We start from the raw sequence: 17,207 nt of genomic DNA, 5'->3' as shown, positions 1-17,207 counted from the left end.
TGAAGTGCGGCGCCCAGAACTGGACGCAGTACTCCAGCTGCGGCCTGACCAGTGCCACATAGAGGGGGAGGATCACCTCCTTGGACCTGCTTGAGATGCATCTGTGGATGCATGACAAGGTGCGGTTGGCCTTCCTGACTGCATCCCCACACTGCTGGCCCATGTTCGTCTTGGCATCAATGATGACTCCAAGATCTTTTTCTGCCTCTGCACTGAAATACTCTAAATATTTGTGAATGTCTAAGGGGCCTTGTTATATGTTAATTTTGGACAACTCCTGGAGCTCTTAACACCTGGATTGTCTACACAATAACACCAGAAACTAGTTTTAAGCCCTTGTTATGTAGCTTCAAATTACACCACCCAGGGCAGGATTATTTCTAATCCATGCTCCCCAGCTCATGTTACACTAAGGTGTAGCCACTCTAGGTTAAACCTTAGTATAAACAACCCACCTGCTTCCTTCCCCCCTGCCCAATCCCAATGGGCCTGGATTGGGCCCTCTACCCCTCCCACACTCCACAGCACCAGTGGTTCTCAACTGGGAGTGCTGCCACACTCAAAGTGTTGGAGGGGTGCCCCGACAAAACCAGACATAACACCCTAATCTGCCACAGGTAAACCAGGGAGACCATGGTGACTAATGTCCTGCTGCTGCAAAGGTTGTTAAAATATTCTCAAGAGATCCAAGGAAGAGGGCCATGCTCTCTGCTACAGAGGAAGGAAAAAATGTACTTTCCATATTAATCTGACCATGGGGTGAAATTCCTTCCTAACCCCAAGTATGTCAATCAGTCTGACCCTAAGCAGAGGGGCAACACCCTCTAGCCAGAAACCTTCTGTTTTAATTATAGGCACACCTCAATAATAATCCCCAGTTTTGGCTGCTGTCAATACCCAGTGCTTCTGAGGAAGGCTTTAAAAAAACAAAAAACTGAACACCATCCTGCCCCTTGTGGCAACCAGCAAAGTTCAGAAGTATGGGTGATACCCAGAATAGCTGTGCCTAGATCATCTGTGGCCAATGCTTGTCCCACCTCTTCTTGAACACCTCTAATGACGGAGAGTCCATAACTTCCCTACACAGTCTGTTCCACTGCCTCACTGTTCAAACAGTGAAGGTTTTCCTGATAGCTGATCCATACTTACTTTGCTGCATCTTCAAGCCATCAGTCTGTGTCCTCCTCTACAACAAGAGAAAACATGTTTTCCTTTTTCTTTCTGTTGGCTCTTCAATCAAGTATTTGATGACTTATCTTCCATTTTGAGTGTCTTTTTTGGTGGGAAGGAATAGCTGGGAGCACATGAGATGATACATTTTTGTCAAAAAAAGCAGTTATATGACTATTTGTGAATTCATTTTAAAATTTCTGACTCAATTTTTTTTTCCTTTTTTTGGGGGGGGGAGGTGGAGGCTGGATTAAACAAACTGCCAGATCAGGAGATATGGGTAGAATTACCTCTGCCCAATTATTTTTAAAACTTACAGGAGAGTTTTCTAATCAACAGACTGCAAAATATTCTGGGGTACATTAAAGCTGTTCCATTGGGTATAACATATTTGAGTATTCATAAAAGGGAGAGAAAGAACAGGTCTTTAGCCCGGTTGTTATGGGGAATGCCTGAGAGAGGGGCCACAAGTTTAAATCCCTGCCCCAATAAATATTTATATACTTATATTTTTTTTTAAAAGCTCCAACAGGAAAGATGGAGACAACCAACCCCCAAATATCTTATACTTTATTCTCCAAAAAAAAATTGTAGCTCCTTCTGGAAAAGAAATGTTTTGAAACTAGATTAACAGAATGCCAGAGGATGTGTAGTCTCCCTTTTATCCAGAAACCAGGTGGTTGTGTACATGATGTTGTTCTGAATCTTCCTCAGGCTGCAAAGGGAATTGAACCTAATCTTTCATATTCTGTGAGTGCACTAATCAGTAGGCTGTTGAAAAAACGGAGGCTACTATGTTTTTAAGTGAATAAAATCTTTCCTGGAAAAAAATAGTTACCCAGCTATATTTGTGGTACATTTCCTCAATGGCTTGTAATGCCTCTTCTCTCTTCTCTGAATGGTGTAGTGGCTGTTTAATGGGCTGGCTTCCCCCAGCATCAATCTTGTGCTGGACTACTCAAGTTGAACAGATAGTTTTGCTGGATCAGCAGAACAACTCTTGATTTCTAACCAGAAATGTGTCTCAGATCTCTCTGCTGGTCTTCATTTAAATGCATATCACTGTGACAGAAAAGACCAAATGAAACTGGGAGCTTACTTTCCCCCAGCATTTCCTAGATTAATTGCCTTACTTTTTGCAGCTAAGGTTACCTTTTCACTGTCTGCTGCTTATCTGAAATGTTCAGGTCAACAAGAATGTTAGTAGCTAAACTTCTCCTGAGACCCTTAATCTTAAAGCAAGTCTGAACCACTCCTTCCTTGCAGGTAAGCATCTGCGTATTATTGTGATTTCTGCCCATAAAGGTAAAACAACTTATTCACTGCAAGTCAACAGTCTACAAATATCTATATCTATATCATCTATATCTATATCTATCTTCATGCAGGCTATGTCCTTAAAGGGAGTTCAACGAACTGAATTTCCTGGAATTTGTTAGACAATGAAACCCAAATTGATTATTAGCTAACCTGATACCTTAACTATCTAGACTTTGCATTTGAATTCCAGATGTCTAGATTGCAAACCTATTTTTCTCTTTTTGTTCACGATCCAAAGTCAGTCACATTTTAAGACCAATGCATGCAATTATTCAATTTTGAATTCCCATTCCTCAGCTTTTTCAGTATGTCTGGTCTGATACCTGTTAAATTTAAGCTAGCATCTCCCATTCCTGTGCATTTCACAGACATTATTTCACACTGAACTTCCATTATTATTAATTAACTACCCTGATCTGACCAAAAACTATTGGAAATGACCTCTGACCTCTATCAGTTTCTTGGATCCCAACTCTAATTACCCCAACGGTACTTTTATGCCCCCTCCTTGTCCCCCCCCCCCCCCCACAAGTACTCACAATTAATAGAACTACCTTCCTATGGGCAGCTTTCCTTATTTTCCAAATAAAACTTAAAACTTTTTTTCTGGCTATTCCAGACATCATGAACCTGATCAGAATTGCTCATTTCACTACCCATATTATGAACAGGACTATATTTATTGCATTCATGGCAGCCCACTTTCAACTTCTTTAGTAGTAGCTTTTTAGTCTTTTGGTGAACTTTTTGTGAACTAGCAAGTTTGCTGTCCACATATTTTGGAAACACAAGTTTCCATAAATCATTTGTCAGTTCTCGGGGAGGTCTCATAGACCCTGACTACCTCTAGTTGCTGCCTGATTCCACATAACAGTGAGTTTTTACTAGAGGTGGGTAAAGTTGGTTAGTCTCTTTTCTGGAAGTAAGTTCTGCAGCATCATCAAAGTTGAACCATTCAAGCTGGCTACTATACATCTATCCTTTCTGTTTGTTCTACTGGGTGTATCTACACATGCATTTTACTGTGAAGTTGACTGATTAGCTTTGCAGTAAAGCATCACAGTCTACGTGTGCTGGTATTAGGGCACAGTAAATGAATTAACTTTGCCATAGGATAGTACTGTTGGGGCTAATATTATCCTATGACAAAGTAATTTACTTCACTGACAATGTAGACAGATAGGGGCTGGCAGGGGCATGAAGGAATTAGGCAATAGTTTCTTTGGTTACATTTCAAGCCTTTTTAAGGCAGCACTCTACTCAAATGTATTCTTTCTCAACTTTATTCCTCAGACTTTCTTAACTAAATTATGCTGCAAAATCATCTGTCTGTCTGTAGGATATCCCAGCATCCTAGAGAGAAAACGTCTTTATCTTATTGCCAATCTAGTGGTAGTGGATGCTCATAAGGTATCAGATATAATTTAAGGTGTCAACATTGACTAATATAAGCCTAAATGGCCTGGTACCTCATTATCTAAAAGTTGGTTTCTCTCTTTCTATCATACTGCCATAAGTGGGAATATACAGAGTTTTATATAAACTGTTATGTATTGGAGTGTTATGAAAGGAGGCCTTCAGCTTTGAATCTCATTCCTCCCTGTTATTCCAAAATTTCCCAAGTTCCTTGACCTTCAGGAGATGAAGCAAGGTCCTTTGTCATCTTTGGCTGTGTGTAATGGGAAGAGTTTGGAAATATTTAGTTGGTTCTTTTCTATGGGTTATGGGTTACTGTTTGGGGTAGCTTGGCTGATCGCATATTATGCTGGAAATTTTCTGTTTTAGAATTGAAATTTTAAGGATTTGCCAAGGAACATCAATGGCAAAGGACAGGTGCTGCTTTACATGAGATGTACATACGGTTAGATAAACAAATTTAAAAACAAGTGTATTTCATTTTTTATATTGTTAAGAAAAGGATTTCACTAAAGCCATTAAGCCATCTCTTAAAAAAAAATTCTGATGTCATCATGGTTTGTTGAGCAAAACATTTAAAAAAAAAAGTATATTTCAATATATTAAGAAATCCTGTAAATTGATATCTGCTGTTTTCCACAAGTCATGTGCACCACTTTTTTTTCTACTCTGTATCTTACCCTGTAAAGGTGAGACTTAATGATGAGAGTAGTTCAATTCAATCCATGTCTATTTAGCCCTTTAGGCTGCCAATGAAAGGCTGTCAATGAATGTAGTGGGGTTTCTGTGGGGTTTCTGTGATATGCAAACTAGGAACTGGGCTGTGATCACTGGTACACTGCATACAGGCAGATAATCATCTGTCATATATGAAGGGCTTTAGACCTTTAGGGAGTTTTTACACATGCTCTGAGGATGCGGGGGAATGGGGAAAGGAGGATGCGTTAATTAAACTAGCTTCAAGAACCACTCTAATTAAAGTGCCCACATTCTTTCATGCATTAGTGTCCCCATACTTCAAAATGGCAGCAGGGGCACTTTAAATAAAGCTCTTTTGATGAACTTTAGTTAGAGCACCTCCACCACCATTTTGAAGTGCTAGAATCCTTATGCATGAGACATAGATGCTGGCTGGAGAGTGCTAATTAGCATTTCCCATCAGACTCAATTAATTGCTGTACATCAAAGCAGCCTCCCTGCATGTGTACAGGCAACCTTAGATAACTTCTGGCTTAGGCTTCTAGATAGGACAATGCTCATAGGTGAAAGATTCCACAGTCCATCATTGATTTCCTGCCTAAGGTTATTTGCCAAACCATGCATGATATATTGTATACAGAAGTGCTGGTCTCATGTGTGTATAGAATATATAGAATTTTGTTTAAAAAAAAATCTCAGGAAAATCTGCCAGAAGGCATAGTTGTTTTCACAAAGTCTTCATTGTTTGTTTGACGGGGGTTCTTTCTTTGTAAAGTGAGTCAGTATTTAGGCCAAATTGCAAAGTTTAACTGATAACATCAAAAATATTTTTGAATCATTGAGTAGATAAAAACCTTCCAAATGATTTTTTTAAAATGTCTTACTAAAGGAAAACCAAAATGTATAGAGATAGTTTTTTTAAAATTGAACTTCAACTAAAAACTTTTGTATCAGTAAAGCCTCAAAATGCTATTTTTCCTTTTTTTTATGACAGGAGAGCCACAGTTCTTGAAAGACAATGTTTACAATAGAAATATGGATATAGCCTGAAATTAGAACATCATAAGTCTATCGCTATTCCATAATGTTATATTGTGTCATTTTAAAAAATGGAACTTTGAAGTTTGGATTAATTATGAATGTGTATTCATCATCAATTTAAATGTTGCATGTATGTGTTAAGACTACAGTATCATATAGAGACCTTCTTGAAGTAAATAACATACAGAGCTCAGGCAGATCACCTTTGGTGTTGGAAGGAAATGAATAGAAATACTGAGAGGAAAACTGTAAGAATCTCCTTTTTTAGTTTTTACCAAATAATTCCGGTGCTATAGGGTGGCCTCTTTTGATATATTCCTAATTCCCAGTTTTAAAAATTCCAGAAGAGCTGGAGGAAGCAAAGAGCAGTTGTTCACAACCCTTGTATCTGTTTTAGTTTGTGTAGGCTCTTGGAGCCTACCATACTCTGCGCCCTGGCATCATGGATCCAGAGAAGCCTTGATACACAGATCTCTATTCCTTGCTGCAGCAGCTCCCAGATGCTTTTTATCTTTCAATTTCTCACAAATATAGAAATTCCAGAAGGAATTCATGGAAAAGTAGTATGGCTGTATTTCCTATTCTAAGTAATCATTGAATAGCTACTGAGAAAGAGGGAGAAAATATGAAATAGCGCATCTTCACACTCCATAATGTGAATTTTGTCAGAGGTGGGGGAATAAAGATGGAGTTGGGAGAAGGAAGGAGAAAGAAGAAGGTTGAAAGGAAGGGACTGCTTCTATCTCTTACATAGGGTAGATAATATTTACATAGACAACTCCCTCAGGTGTGGATTTCTGTGAAATGATACTTGCTTATTTAGATTTTAAAAACTCCACAGCAAAGTACCATAGCATGGAGTGCTATTATATACATTTAAATAGCACAGTAAGGCATGGTGATAAAAGGTCTGTTCAAATTAAATTTGAATCCCAAGTATAAAGGTTTAGTTTAGTCGTCAATGCCTGAGAGGGAATATAGAGTATTTTCAGGAAAAATTAGATTTTCTTTCAGTTTTTCAAAGAAAATATTTGCAGGTCTGTAAAAGAATTGTATTTTTTTCATAAATCAAATTAGTTTAATATAACTTTCTCCCATTCTATGATACCTAGCTAGTTTAAGGCAAACACTATCCTTTTCATATTATGCAAATATACACATGATGATGATAAATGATAGTATATAGAATTTAATGACTAATAACAAAATACCTTCTTCATACATATTTTATACATTACAAGGAAGATAGTAATATCAGTTGTCAGAGATACCTTTTACTGAGGCCTCCACCATGTTATGATTAAAATCAAAGGTAATAAATTCTTCCTATTGTCTTTGAGAGATAAGGATTGGAACCCCAGTATGTTATATAGAAAATTAGTGGCACACAATATCTTTCGCTGCCAATGAGGCCCCAGTTTCTATTCCACCCATTTGGCCTCAAAGGGCCTGTTGACACTGCATTGTATGGGTTTCAGGATTGCCACCATAAAAGTCACATCTACATACTCAGTCCCATACTGCACACTGTATGGATGAAAAATGTCATGTAGCCACTGAATAGCATGTATATATGAACATGAAAAAGAATAATATTGGTCCTAGGTGTATCCCAAGTGTGTCCCTATAAATAACTACATTCTTTTTCTAACATGTGATGTCTGCAAAGCATGAGCAAATGGGTAGGGCTGTTTTCATCAAGATCACTCTGAGCATTAGATGGCAAAGCTTAGATGGGTACTAAGGGATAATTAAATGATGTTAAGATATTTAACTCTTGAAGTGCAATTGTTTTCCACTCTGACTGAGACCCTGTAAAACTGTTAATACATCTACTTTTTAAATATGAACTTCAGTTTTAGGCCCTAGAAGAGGAAAGGGAGAATGACTCCTTGCCTGCAGCTTAGTGGCCAGGGCATGTGCCTAGGAAATGAGGGGGAAATGAGTGCTAGGTATCACTGGAGCTGAGGGCATTTGAATTAGCATCTCTTTTTCCCAGAAAAATGCTGTTCATGCTGGGCTATGAGTTAGATGGAGCATGACTAGCATAGTGAAGAGATTACAGGTTGGAAGAGAACCCTAGGCTCTGACTCCTACTTCTAAAGATATTTATGCATTTTATCCATTGATTATTACATGCAAAATTAATAAACAGGGATGGGAGCAAGAAGCAGAACACAGGGCTCTGTCCCTTCCAAGAGAGGGTCCTTTTCTTTGATCTACAGAATTATATTCCAACTTAGGTACTCCCATTGCCTGTGATTCTTGCATTACTTTTTGTCCAGTGATCCAACTTCAAGAGAAGAGATAGAGACTACCTTAGCCCATAGCCTGGATGTTAGGACACTTCTAGGAACCTGAACTAACCATAGGCTACTGGACAAAAAGCAGGTGGCTCCACTTTCTTGAGATGATTTGGATCCCAAGATAGTGGAAGAGAATCAAGTCAAATGCCTGAGGGGTGGAAGTTAACCCCTTCATTCTTAGATTTCTCATTAGCAGTCTATAGGTAGCTCAGTACTTACATTCTCTGTAGATACACTAGGCGGTTGTCTGAAAGAATGGGAAAGCTAAGCACCTCTCCATGGCAAAACTGCATATCTGAGATGAGATGAATATTTTTGGGCAGGTGGCTATGTAAACATATAGGTTTAATACATTCTTAGCCCTAATGTACGTGCCATGATTAAAGTTTGCACGAAAGAGCGCATTTTTCTTGCTAACATTGAAATGAACTGTTATTTTAGAGATGGTCTACTTTTACTCTGTCATTTTCAATAATGTTAAATAATGTGATGTTTAGTATTGGTCACAGACCAACGGTCTGTAAGCTGTGTGGCACTGTCATACTACTGTAAACCAAAAGGTTTTTGAGGAATTTCCATGCATGTAATTCCAATGGAAAAACAAAGTAATCCAAAATGTTTTATAGAATATAAAAGAAGAATGAAACAGCAGGAGTCAACTGTTTATTGAATAGTCCATTTTGGTGCCTTTGGTGCTGCTTAAATGTGTTTCCTTAATTGTATAATTAAAGAAAAGAAATTAACTCGGTTAGTAGTCTGATGTGGATTTTGTGAGAATGTTCCACAGTGCTGTAATGAACTGAAACTGTGTATATAAACCTGATAGATTAGTCATGAGAAGAGTAGTCTGATTACAAACTATTAGTCTGGGATGTTGCTTTAATTGAATTAGAATAATTATATATATACTTTAGAGTGGAAAGTCATAGCTCCATGATAATTCAAAAGGAAGATTTGTCCGCATCCCTGAAGGTAATCCTAACTCAGGCCTGCTTAGTGTCTATTAATATTAAAGAAGGAGCAAGAAGTATGACAAGAAAGCACTGGGAGTACATAAAAAGTGCAGATTTCCATATCTTCACTGTAGCATATATGCATGAGGAGAGAATGAAGTTCAGGAAATTGCAAATACTTTAATAAGCTACTCTTTTTGCAAGATCACATTCTTGTTTTGATAATTTTCCTTTCCTCTGTCCTTTGTATATTCTTTAAGGCCTTATTCGATTACAAGAGCTCATCAAGGCTCCATCGCGATACAACCTGAGACTAAAAATCCGGCAGCTACCAGCTGATACAAAGGATGCAAAGCCTTTACTAAAGGAGATGAAAAGAGGCAAGGAGTTCCATGTAATCTTTGATTGCAGTCATGAGATGGCAGCAGGCATTTTAAAACAGGTAATCAGCACCTCACTTCAGATGACCTAATCTTCTTCATCCCTAATAAATAAAAGGAACACTCAGACTTGATGAACTTTAACAGTCTAGGGATTGTGTGTCAGTTTTTCTGAGGACTTTGTGGAAAATTGACAAAACCCTCTTGAGATACTTTGATATGAAACTTTCATGAAAGCAGCTTTCTTTTCATTTTTGTAGGAATTATATTCGTCTCTGTATAAGGAGACAAATCTATTTTCCAACATACTTTTGTATCTATTGAAACACATTTGATATCATCTAATGATGAATGCACTATTGATTCTACAATCATGCATTGGCACTTGAACAGAAATTTCAAATATTTATTTGGTGTTATTTTGCAAATGAACAATTTTTAACTATGATTTCTAATTTTACTATATTTCATATATAACAAGAAGATTTCCAATGGCATGTTTAAATAATAGAAGACATACTGAACTGACAAGCCACCAGTGTATGTTTGTCAAATAAGCATCACTTTTCCATACAAGATAAGCACACAAATATGCTCCACTAAGAAAATTGCTCATACTGTTAATTCACCTTAAACGTTTTCCTAGGGGCAAATTTTCTGTGCCTTTTAGCTATGAATGCAAAGGACACCAAACAGGGTCAAATTGCTTCATTTCCACTGTATCCATGTAGAAGAGGATGGGGGTGCAGAACCCAAAGAATTTGCCCATGTTTTTTTCACCATCTACTGGCCACTGGGGCCAATACCACCAATGGTACTCCGGGGAGAAGGCTGAGAAATAGATAGTAATTTGATTGGTGGTATTAACTACCCACTCCTTATGATTGGTGGGGCTGTGCTTTGAAGGGTGGTTGTAGTCCTGATGGTGCAGTAGTATCTCCTGACTGACTTCATTATCATTCTGTATCTTCAGTGAATGAGGAATTCATTACCTCAATGGTGCTTCTTCTCACACCTAATTTAACTGAGCTGCGCTTGGTGGTGAGACTTCACTATTAGAAGGAAAATGTGGTAATATTATTAGCTTGTTCATATTAATGAATTTGAAGTAATAATTGGGTTTGAAAAGATAATTGAAACAAAAAGGACAAAACATATACTACTAATATGCTATTTTAATAACAATATTAATGTACCTTTATTTTTACACCAGTCATTTTAATAGACTGATTGCATTTTTCTGGACACCAATACAAATTCTATGTATTTAGGGTAGTTTTTTAGTCATCAACTAAGAACTCTCACATTTAAAGACACTATGATATTACTAGAAATAGGGAGCACCCACTGAAACTAGTAGGTGATAGGCTTAACACTAACAAGAGTAAGTATTTCTTTTATGCGACACATAGTTAATTTGTGGAATTCATTGCCACAGGAGGTGGGGGAGGCAGATATCATAGCCGTGCTCAGAAAGGGACTAAAAAAATACCTGGATGATAGATAATTACTGGCTATTGAACAGAATGGTTGGAGGTGTTGCTTCTGGCATCTGTTAACCTATAATGGTGGGTGTCAGGGAGGATATTGAATAGGGGATCACTCTAGAGAGATCCAGTTCAGTGATATACATCTATAACATCCATGTCTGCCACTGTTGGAGATGAGAATGCTGGACTCACCGTTGGAGAGCAAAATGCTAGACTACATGGACTATTGGTCTGACCCATTATGGCACTTGTTATGTTCTTAATGCATTTTAACTCACCAGTGCTAAGTGCTAATTATGTTCTCTCTGTCCCTCGCTCTCTCACATACACAAAAATCCCTCTTTTTATCTTGAATTTACTCAAATACTTTTTGTGTGTTCACAACAATTTTACATTTTCTTCCACTATTGAAAAGAACACGTTTGTTCATATTCTTGTCTATGTACAAGCCAGTCTTATATTAGCAGTCTCATAAAAATCACTGAATGCATGTTTAATTATTCAAACACCTTAAAATGTAGGTGCAAAATATGTATTAATGGTGCTGACAGCCAATAACTTTAACAATAAATCCATCAAGCTGCATTATTTATAATGCACCTAATATTACTTAGGTGAAAAGCAAACTGGGCTTTTCACAGTATCCAGCATCAGCAAAAACAAATATGTGCTGGAGGGAACAAAATGTTAAACATATCCAGGTTCCCCTTTCCACTCTTTCTCTCCCATGTTCCTCCCAAAAACTGTTCTTGAATTTACATAATAGGAGGTGAATATTCTATTAGTTCCTAATCCTCTTCCTAATTTATGAGAGAAGAAAATTAGAAGATTAATAATGTGTAAAATTCCCAGGATTAATATTCAAACTGTTTAGATGTTACAAATTTTAAATGGTTTAAGTAAACTATGTCAATCCATGAAAAAGTGAATCTGACAGGAAGGAGAAATAGGGACTTTTTCATAAGAGTTTGTTTTCATCATTTCAAAATCTGTCTTTTTTGAGTTTTCCATTTTGTTCAGTCTTGATAATTAAGGAATAAGACAGGTGAAGCCATTCTCTTAATGCATTGTCATGCTTTAAACAGTTGAGTCTGACCTTGGTACTTTAGCTGAAAGTGAGCCTGTGCTTTGAAAACTGTCTGTAATAATGTCATTTTGGGTCTGGATGTTTGTTATGTCTCAGTGTCTGAATACCTAATGCAGTTAGGTCCATTACAAAAGAGAGAGATTTTTTTCTAAAGAAAAACTTGCCAAGTATCAGTCAAATAAAATCAGCTTGGACTGTGACAATGAAGTTTGGTTCCCAGACTCACTTCTGCAGGAATTCAGTAGGAGCATCACTTCTCTATTTCTTTTGACTGCTCTTCTGTGCATTGTCCAGAGGACTCAAATGCTGCTTTCCTGTATGGGCAGGGAGTTCTGTTCTATTAAGCAGCAACCCCAGTAGCTGCTGGAGTCACGATAAGAGGGAGAGTGTGCTTCTTTGAATAAATCCTCACTGGGAAAGGAACAAAGGAAAAGGAAAATCCTCACTTCAAGAATTGTGCAAGGGGCTCTGGGAGCAGTTTAGAATTTCTATTGACTCTGCCTGCATTTAAGTAGGGTAGCACCTGCTAAATGTTTGCTTCATTCCTCATGCACAATCAGTCTTGGGCAGGAAGGAAGCAGCTCTTAAGCCTAAGTCTTTTGGCAACAGAGACAAAACTATACAGATAAATTGGACATAGACCAAAAATTATTTTTGTTGGGAGTTGAGGGAGTGACTTGCATTACATATTGGGTCAACGTTCTGAGGCATCTTGAATTTACCAAGAAGCCAAGGAAAGAGAAGAGGATTGATTTGGACAGATAATTGCTTGGAATGATCAAGAGTTAAGCTGTGGGTGCAGAGATGAGAGAAATATGGGGAGCAGAAGATGAACTAGCTGTTTGGGCTAGGGAATGAATGTGATGGGCAGTGTCAATACAGGCAGGTAGTTAGATTTAAAAAAATGATTATAGAAGCATTAGGAAAGAGGTCAGTATATGCAAAAAGAGTACGACAAGGAAGACGGACTATAGAAATGGTGTCAAGAAAGCTGAGGAAAGCAAACCAGAAAGCCAATAGAAATTGTGTAGTGTCAGAGAGGTAAGTGAAGAGAAATCTGAATGAGGGTTTGTAGAAGGTGGAAGCAGAATAAAATTCACTTATCAGGTGAAAATTCAGGAAGATAGAAAATTAGGAAGAGAGAGCTCTATTCTTATTATCCCATTTTCCTGCAATGCGGAAGACTGGGCACTAAGTGATGCTTAAATGATGTTAAGACATTTAAATCTTGAAGTGTAATCCTTTTCCACCCCTGTCTGATCATTCTCCTTGGTGAATTCAATGCCAGAGTTGAATGGGACCTGGAATTCTGGAATGGCACCATTGAAAAGGAAGGACTAGCAAAAGCCAACTCCAATGGCATCCTTCTCCTGAGCAAATGTGTGGATAATGTTTTTGTCATCCCGACCACCATCTTCAGACAGAGACAAATACAAGGCCACCTGGAGACACCATCACTCTAAGTATTGGTATCTCCTCAACTATGTTATTGTTAGACCCTGTAACCCATGTCCATATCATGAGAGTCATGTGAGGAACCTATGATTGCTGGACAGATCACTGTCTTGTGAGATCTGTTATGAACATCTGCCTTGCTCCAGAACACCAAAAACAGTGAAAAGCAATGTGGAAGACTCTCAATACCAAACCTCTTCAAGACCATAAGGTCTGCAAGGAATGCCAACAGTACCCTCCATGAAAAGCTGTCTGCCCTGCACCCAAATGAAGACAACATTGAGGAACCCTGGAAGGGGTTTAAAACTGCTGTCCATCTTGCCTGTGCTGAAGCCGTTGACTGTACCACCCATGAACAAAAACAGTGGGTCAATGAAAGTGACTCTGAGATGCAAGCCCTCTTTGAGCAGAAGACAAGAGCTCATCTCATCTCAGCAGAAGGAAACATATCAATTTCTCAAAGCTGAAGCTCATAGGAGGATCTGGGACATCAACAATCAGTGGTGGCAAGATAAAGCCAAGGATACCCAGATTTATGCTGACAAACATGATGTGTAGTTTTTTACAGAAAACAAAACCATTTATAGCCCAGCTTCCCATCATTCTATTTCCTTGCATTTGTAGGATGATTCAGTACTCCTCAAAGACAATGAAGCTATACAAGCTAAATGGAAGAAGCACATGAGTCGACTGTGATAGATTCCACCATTGAGTCCACCTCCCAACACCCTGAAAGGGGCTCACTTGCCAACGCTCCTACCCTAGAAGAAATCTGGCGTGCCATCCAGGAAACCAAGAACAACAAGGCTACTGGACCAGATGGTATACCTACTGAAATCTACAAGGCCTGTAACAAGGAACTAGAACTGAGACTTCATGAATTTATTCTATGAATTTGGATCAACAAAGAGATTCCTGGGAACCTGAGAAATGCCAACATCATGACCAAGAAAGGAGATAAGTTTTATATAGGAAACCTATTGAGGTATCACCCTTCTTTTCACAGCAGGGAAAATCCTCTTCCACATTCTCCTGAACAGTCTTCTACCATGTGCTGAGGAAGTCCTGTCAGAATCTCATTGTGGTTTCAGACCATTCTTTGAGGCAATTGACATGACCTTTGTTGCCTGCCAGGAACAAAATCAGGGCCTGTATATGGCCTTCATTGATCTTACTAAGGCCTTTGATTCCATCAGTCACAAAACCTTGTAGAAAGTACTGGACAGATTTGGATGTCCTTGAAAAGTACATCAAGCTCCTGAGGCTTTACCATCAAATGACTGTGACTATTTTGTGTAGTAGATTGGAGACAGATCCATTAGTCATCTGAACTGGGGCCACAAGCAAAGGTGCCTCATTGCCCCAACTCTGATCACCATTTATTTGACAGTCATCCTGGTTCTCATTAAGAACCTCTTTCCTTTTGGAATTAACATTGAATACTTAATGGATGGAGGGCTCTTCAATCTGGGATGTTTTTTCTCAAAGACCAAAGTACACAAAATAATCATTCTAGACCTTCAATGGATTGACAAGTGCACCATCCTTGCACACCCTGAAAAAAACCCTCCAGATGATACTCAATCTCTTCAGAGAAACCTGTCAAAATGTGGGCCTGTCTCACATAATCAGGAAGACTAAAGTGCTCTATCAGCCTGTCCCAGGCCATGAATGTGACCCCCCCCCACACACACACACACTTACTCAAATTGCCCTCCTTCCCTGGAGGTCACTGAGCACTTCTCGTACTTCAGTAGCCACTTCTTTCAAAGTGTGAACATTGATGAGGAGATCCAGCACAGGATCTGGTGCTCAAGTGCTTCCTTTGGGAAATGGCTTTGGCATGTCTTTTTATTCATCACAATCTGTGGAAAGACATGAAAATCCAGATCTACAATGCAGCCCTCATCCCCACTCTCCTCGATGGATGTGAAACATGGGTGACCTACTGTCATCATCTCAAGAGCCTAGAGATGTATCACGTACAATGCCTCTGGAAAATCCTCCACATCAAATGGGAAGATGGCTGCACAAACATCAGCATCCTTGTTGAAGCCAATGTTATTAGCATAGAGTCAGTGATCCTGGAGAACTGACTTCATTGGACTAGACATTGTGTGCAGATGCCTGATTCTCAGTTCCCAAAACAAGTGTTCTACTCTCAGCTTAACTGTGACCTGAGATCTCATGATGGCCAGGAGAAATGCTACAAGGATGCATTGAAGGCATACCTCAAGAAGACGGATGCCAGCATCGAGAGTTGGTGGGAACTGGCTGCCAACAGTTCTAATGGCACTGCACCCTTAACCAAGAGGGAGCCCATTTCTAGGTAAAGCATCTTACCCTCAAATCAGAGATGAGAATGCAGAGAAAGGAGAGGAATCCCAGCCTGCAGCCTATTCTCCCCTACAGAAAGACCTGCAACTTCTGTGGATGGATCTGTGGCCCAAGTACTGGAATCTGAAGTTACCTCCCCTATGATTGTATCATGTAGCATGAAAAGTAGCTAGTAACTTATTTTATTACTGAAAAGACTGGATGTAAATCTTGATAAACAAAAAGAGCTGCTCTACAGATCAAGAAGGTGCCTTTTTTGCACAGCTGTTTTTTAGATTGGAACTGTCCTTTTAAGGTACTATAATAATGAATACGAATAATTAGAGATTCCCAGACTACTACTTTAAAACTGTATTTTAGAACATTTGACCCTATTCTGCCAAAAAAAGTATGACAAATTTAAAATGCAGAATTGAGTTACAATGATACAATGCCGTATGATTAGGAAGACAGGGAAACATATTTGCTAGGTGTCTGTTCTTTTTGAGTAGTGATGACAATATTTGATGTGCTCTATTAATGCTACAGAAGTGTGGTTAAAGTGCTCAAAGCTAGGCCTACCAGTTTCCTTATGTTGGTTTGCCAACACTTTTTAAATTGAGTAGTATAGTTCATCAAAGTAGAATTGTGTTTAGGTTTTTTTTTAGTGGAGACATTATAAATACAATAAATGAACATATTCTCAGTTCAGTTTTTGTGTGGCAACTTAATATACCCAATAATATGTAAAAGTATGAGCCTCTTTCACTTTTACTGCTCCAAGCATTTTAATAATATTCTTTCTGCCAGAAGATCTGCTTCATAAATTCCTTTAATAGTCAGTAATCTGGTCTAACTGCTAAGGAATGATTTGCTTGACCTGATTTTAGCGCAATTCCAACCCTATAGTCTGATTGATCCCTGTAGTTTTCTACTACTGCTTTTCTTTTGCCATATACGTGTGATAAAAATGTGTTATGTGACCTCAGTAATATTCATATTTTGTTTATTTTTTCAGGCTTTAGCTATGGGAATGATGACAGAATACTATCATTATATCTTTACCACACTGGTAAGTAGCTTATAAAAACATTCTGAAGACATAAAACAAAGGCCTTAGCTTTCTTAATTACATTACTTGACAATGTTAAAGAGCTCTCTTGGGATGTTGGTATGAAAATGGGATATTTTCTCCATCAAATTTTGTTACATTTCAAAGAAAACTCATGAGGATGGTTTAATTAATGTTCAGCATTATATCCTGGAAACTGATAGACCTGAGAACTACTTATTTAATACCATTGCTGTTTTTATCTGTGTAAGAAGAGCTGACAGTATAATTAATAATGAATAATTTACTCCACAAATAATTAATATTTTTCTCATGTGTTCATTTACAGATTATAAAAGTCTGAAATAGATTCATGGTTCTAAGTTAGCTGCTTATTTTTTAGCAAAAAAAAATAATTGGTTTGAAGATCATTCCTAAATAATTTGCTGTGAATATTTGAAACTCATAATGTAAAATGACCTATGGGATGGTAATTATATATGCCATGTAACATTGTGTCTTT

At 38.2% G+C, this 17,207-nt stretch overlaps 1 protein-coding gene across 1 annotated transcript in view; it reads left to right on the top strand.

The window, feature by feature from the left end:
• The window catches only part of GRIK2 (glutamate ionotropic receptor kainate type subunit 2), an 805,806-nt gene that overhangs the window by 281,894 nt on the left and 506,705 nt on the right, over positions 1-17,207 (top strand). The window contains exons 4-5 of the mRNA XM_019520163.1: positions 9,166-9,347; positions 16,652-16,705. Coding sequence (XP_019375708.1) covers positions 9,166-9,347; positions 16,652-16,705 — 236 coding nt within the window. The remainder of the gene's footprint in view (positions 1-9,165; positions 9,348-16,651; positions 16,706-17,207) is intronic.

The sequence above is a fragment of the Gavialis gangeticus genome, unplaced genomic scaffold (genome assembly GCF_001723915.1).
Source record: "Gavialis gangeticus isolate Ggan-Ray unplaced genomic scaffold, GavGan_comp1, whole genome shotgun sequence".
Taxonomy (NCBI): domain Eukaryota; kingdom Metazoa; phylum Chordata; order Crocodylia; family Gavialidae; genus Gavialis; species Gavialis gangeticus.
Note: the sequence above shows the minus strand (reverse complement) of the source record. Positions and strands in the feature narration are given on the sequence as shown.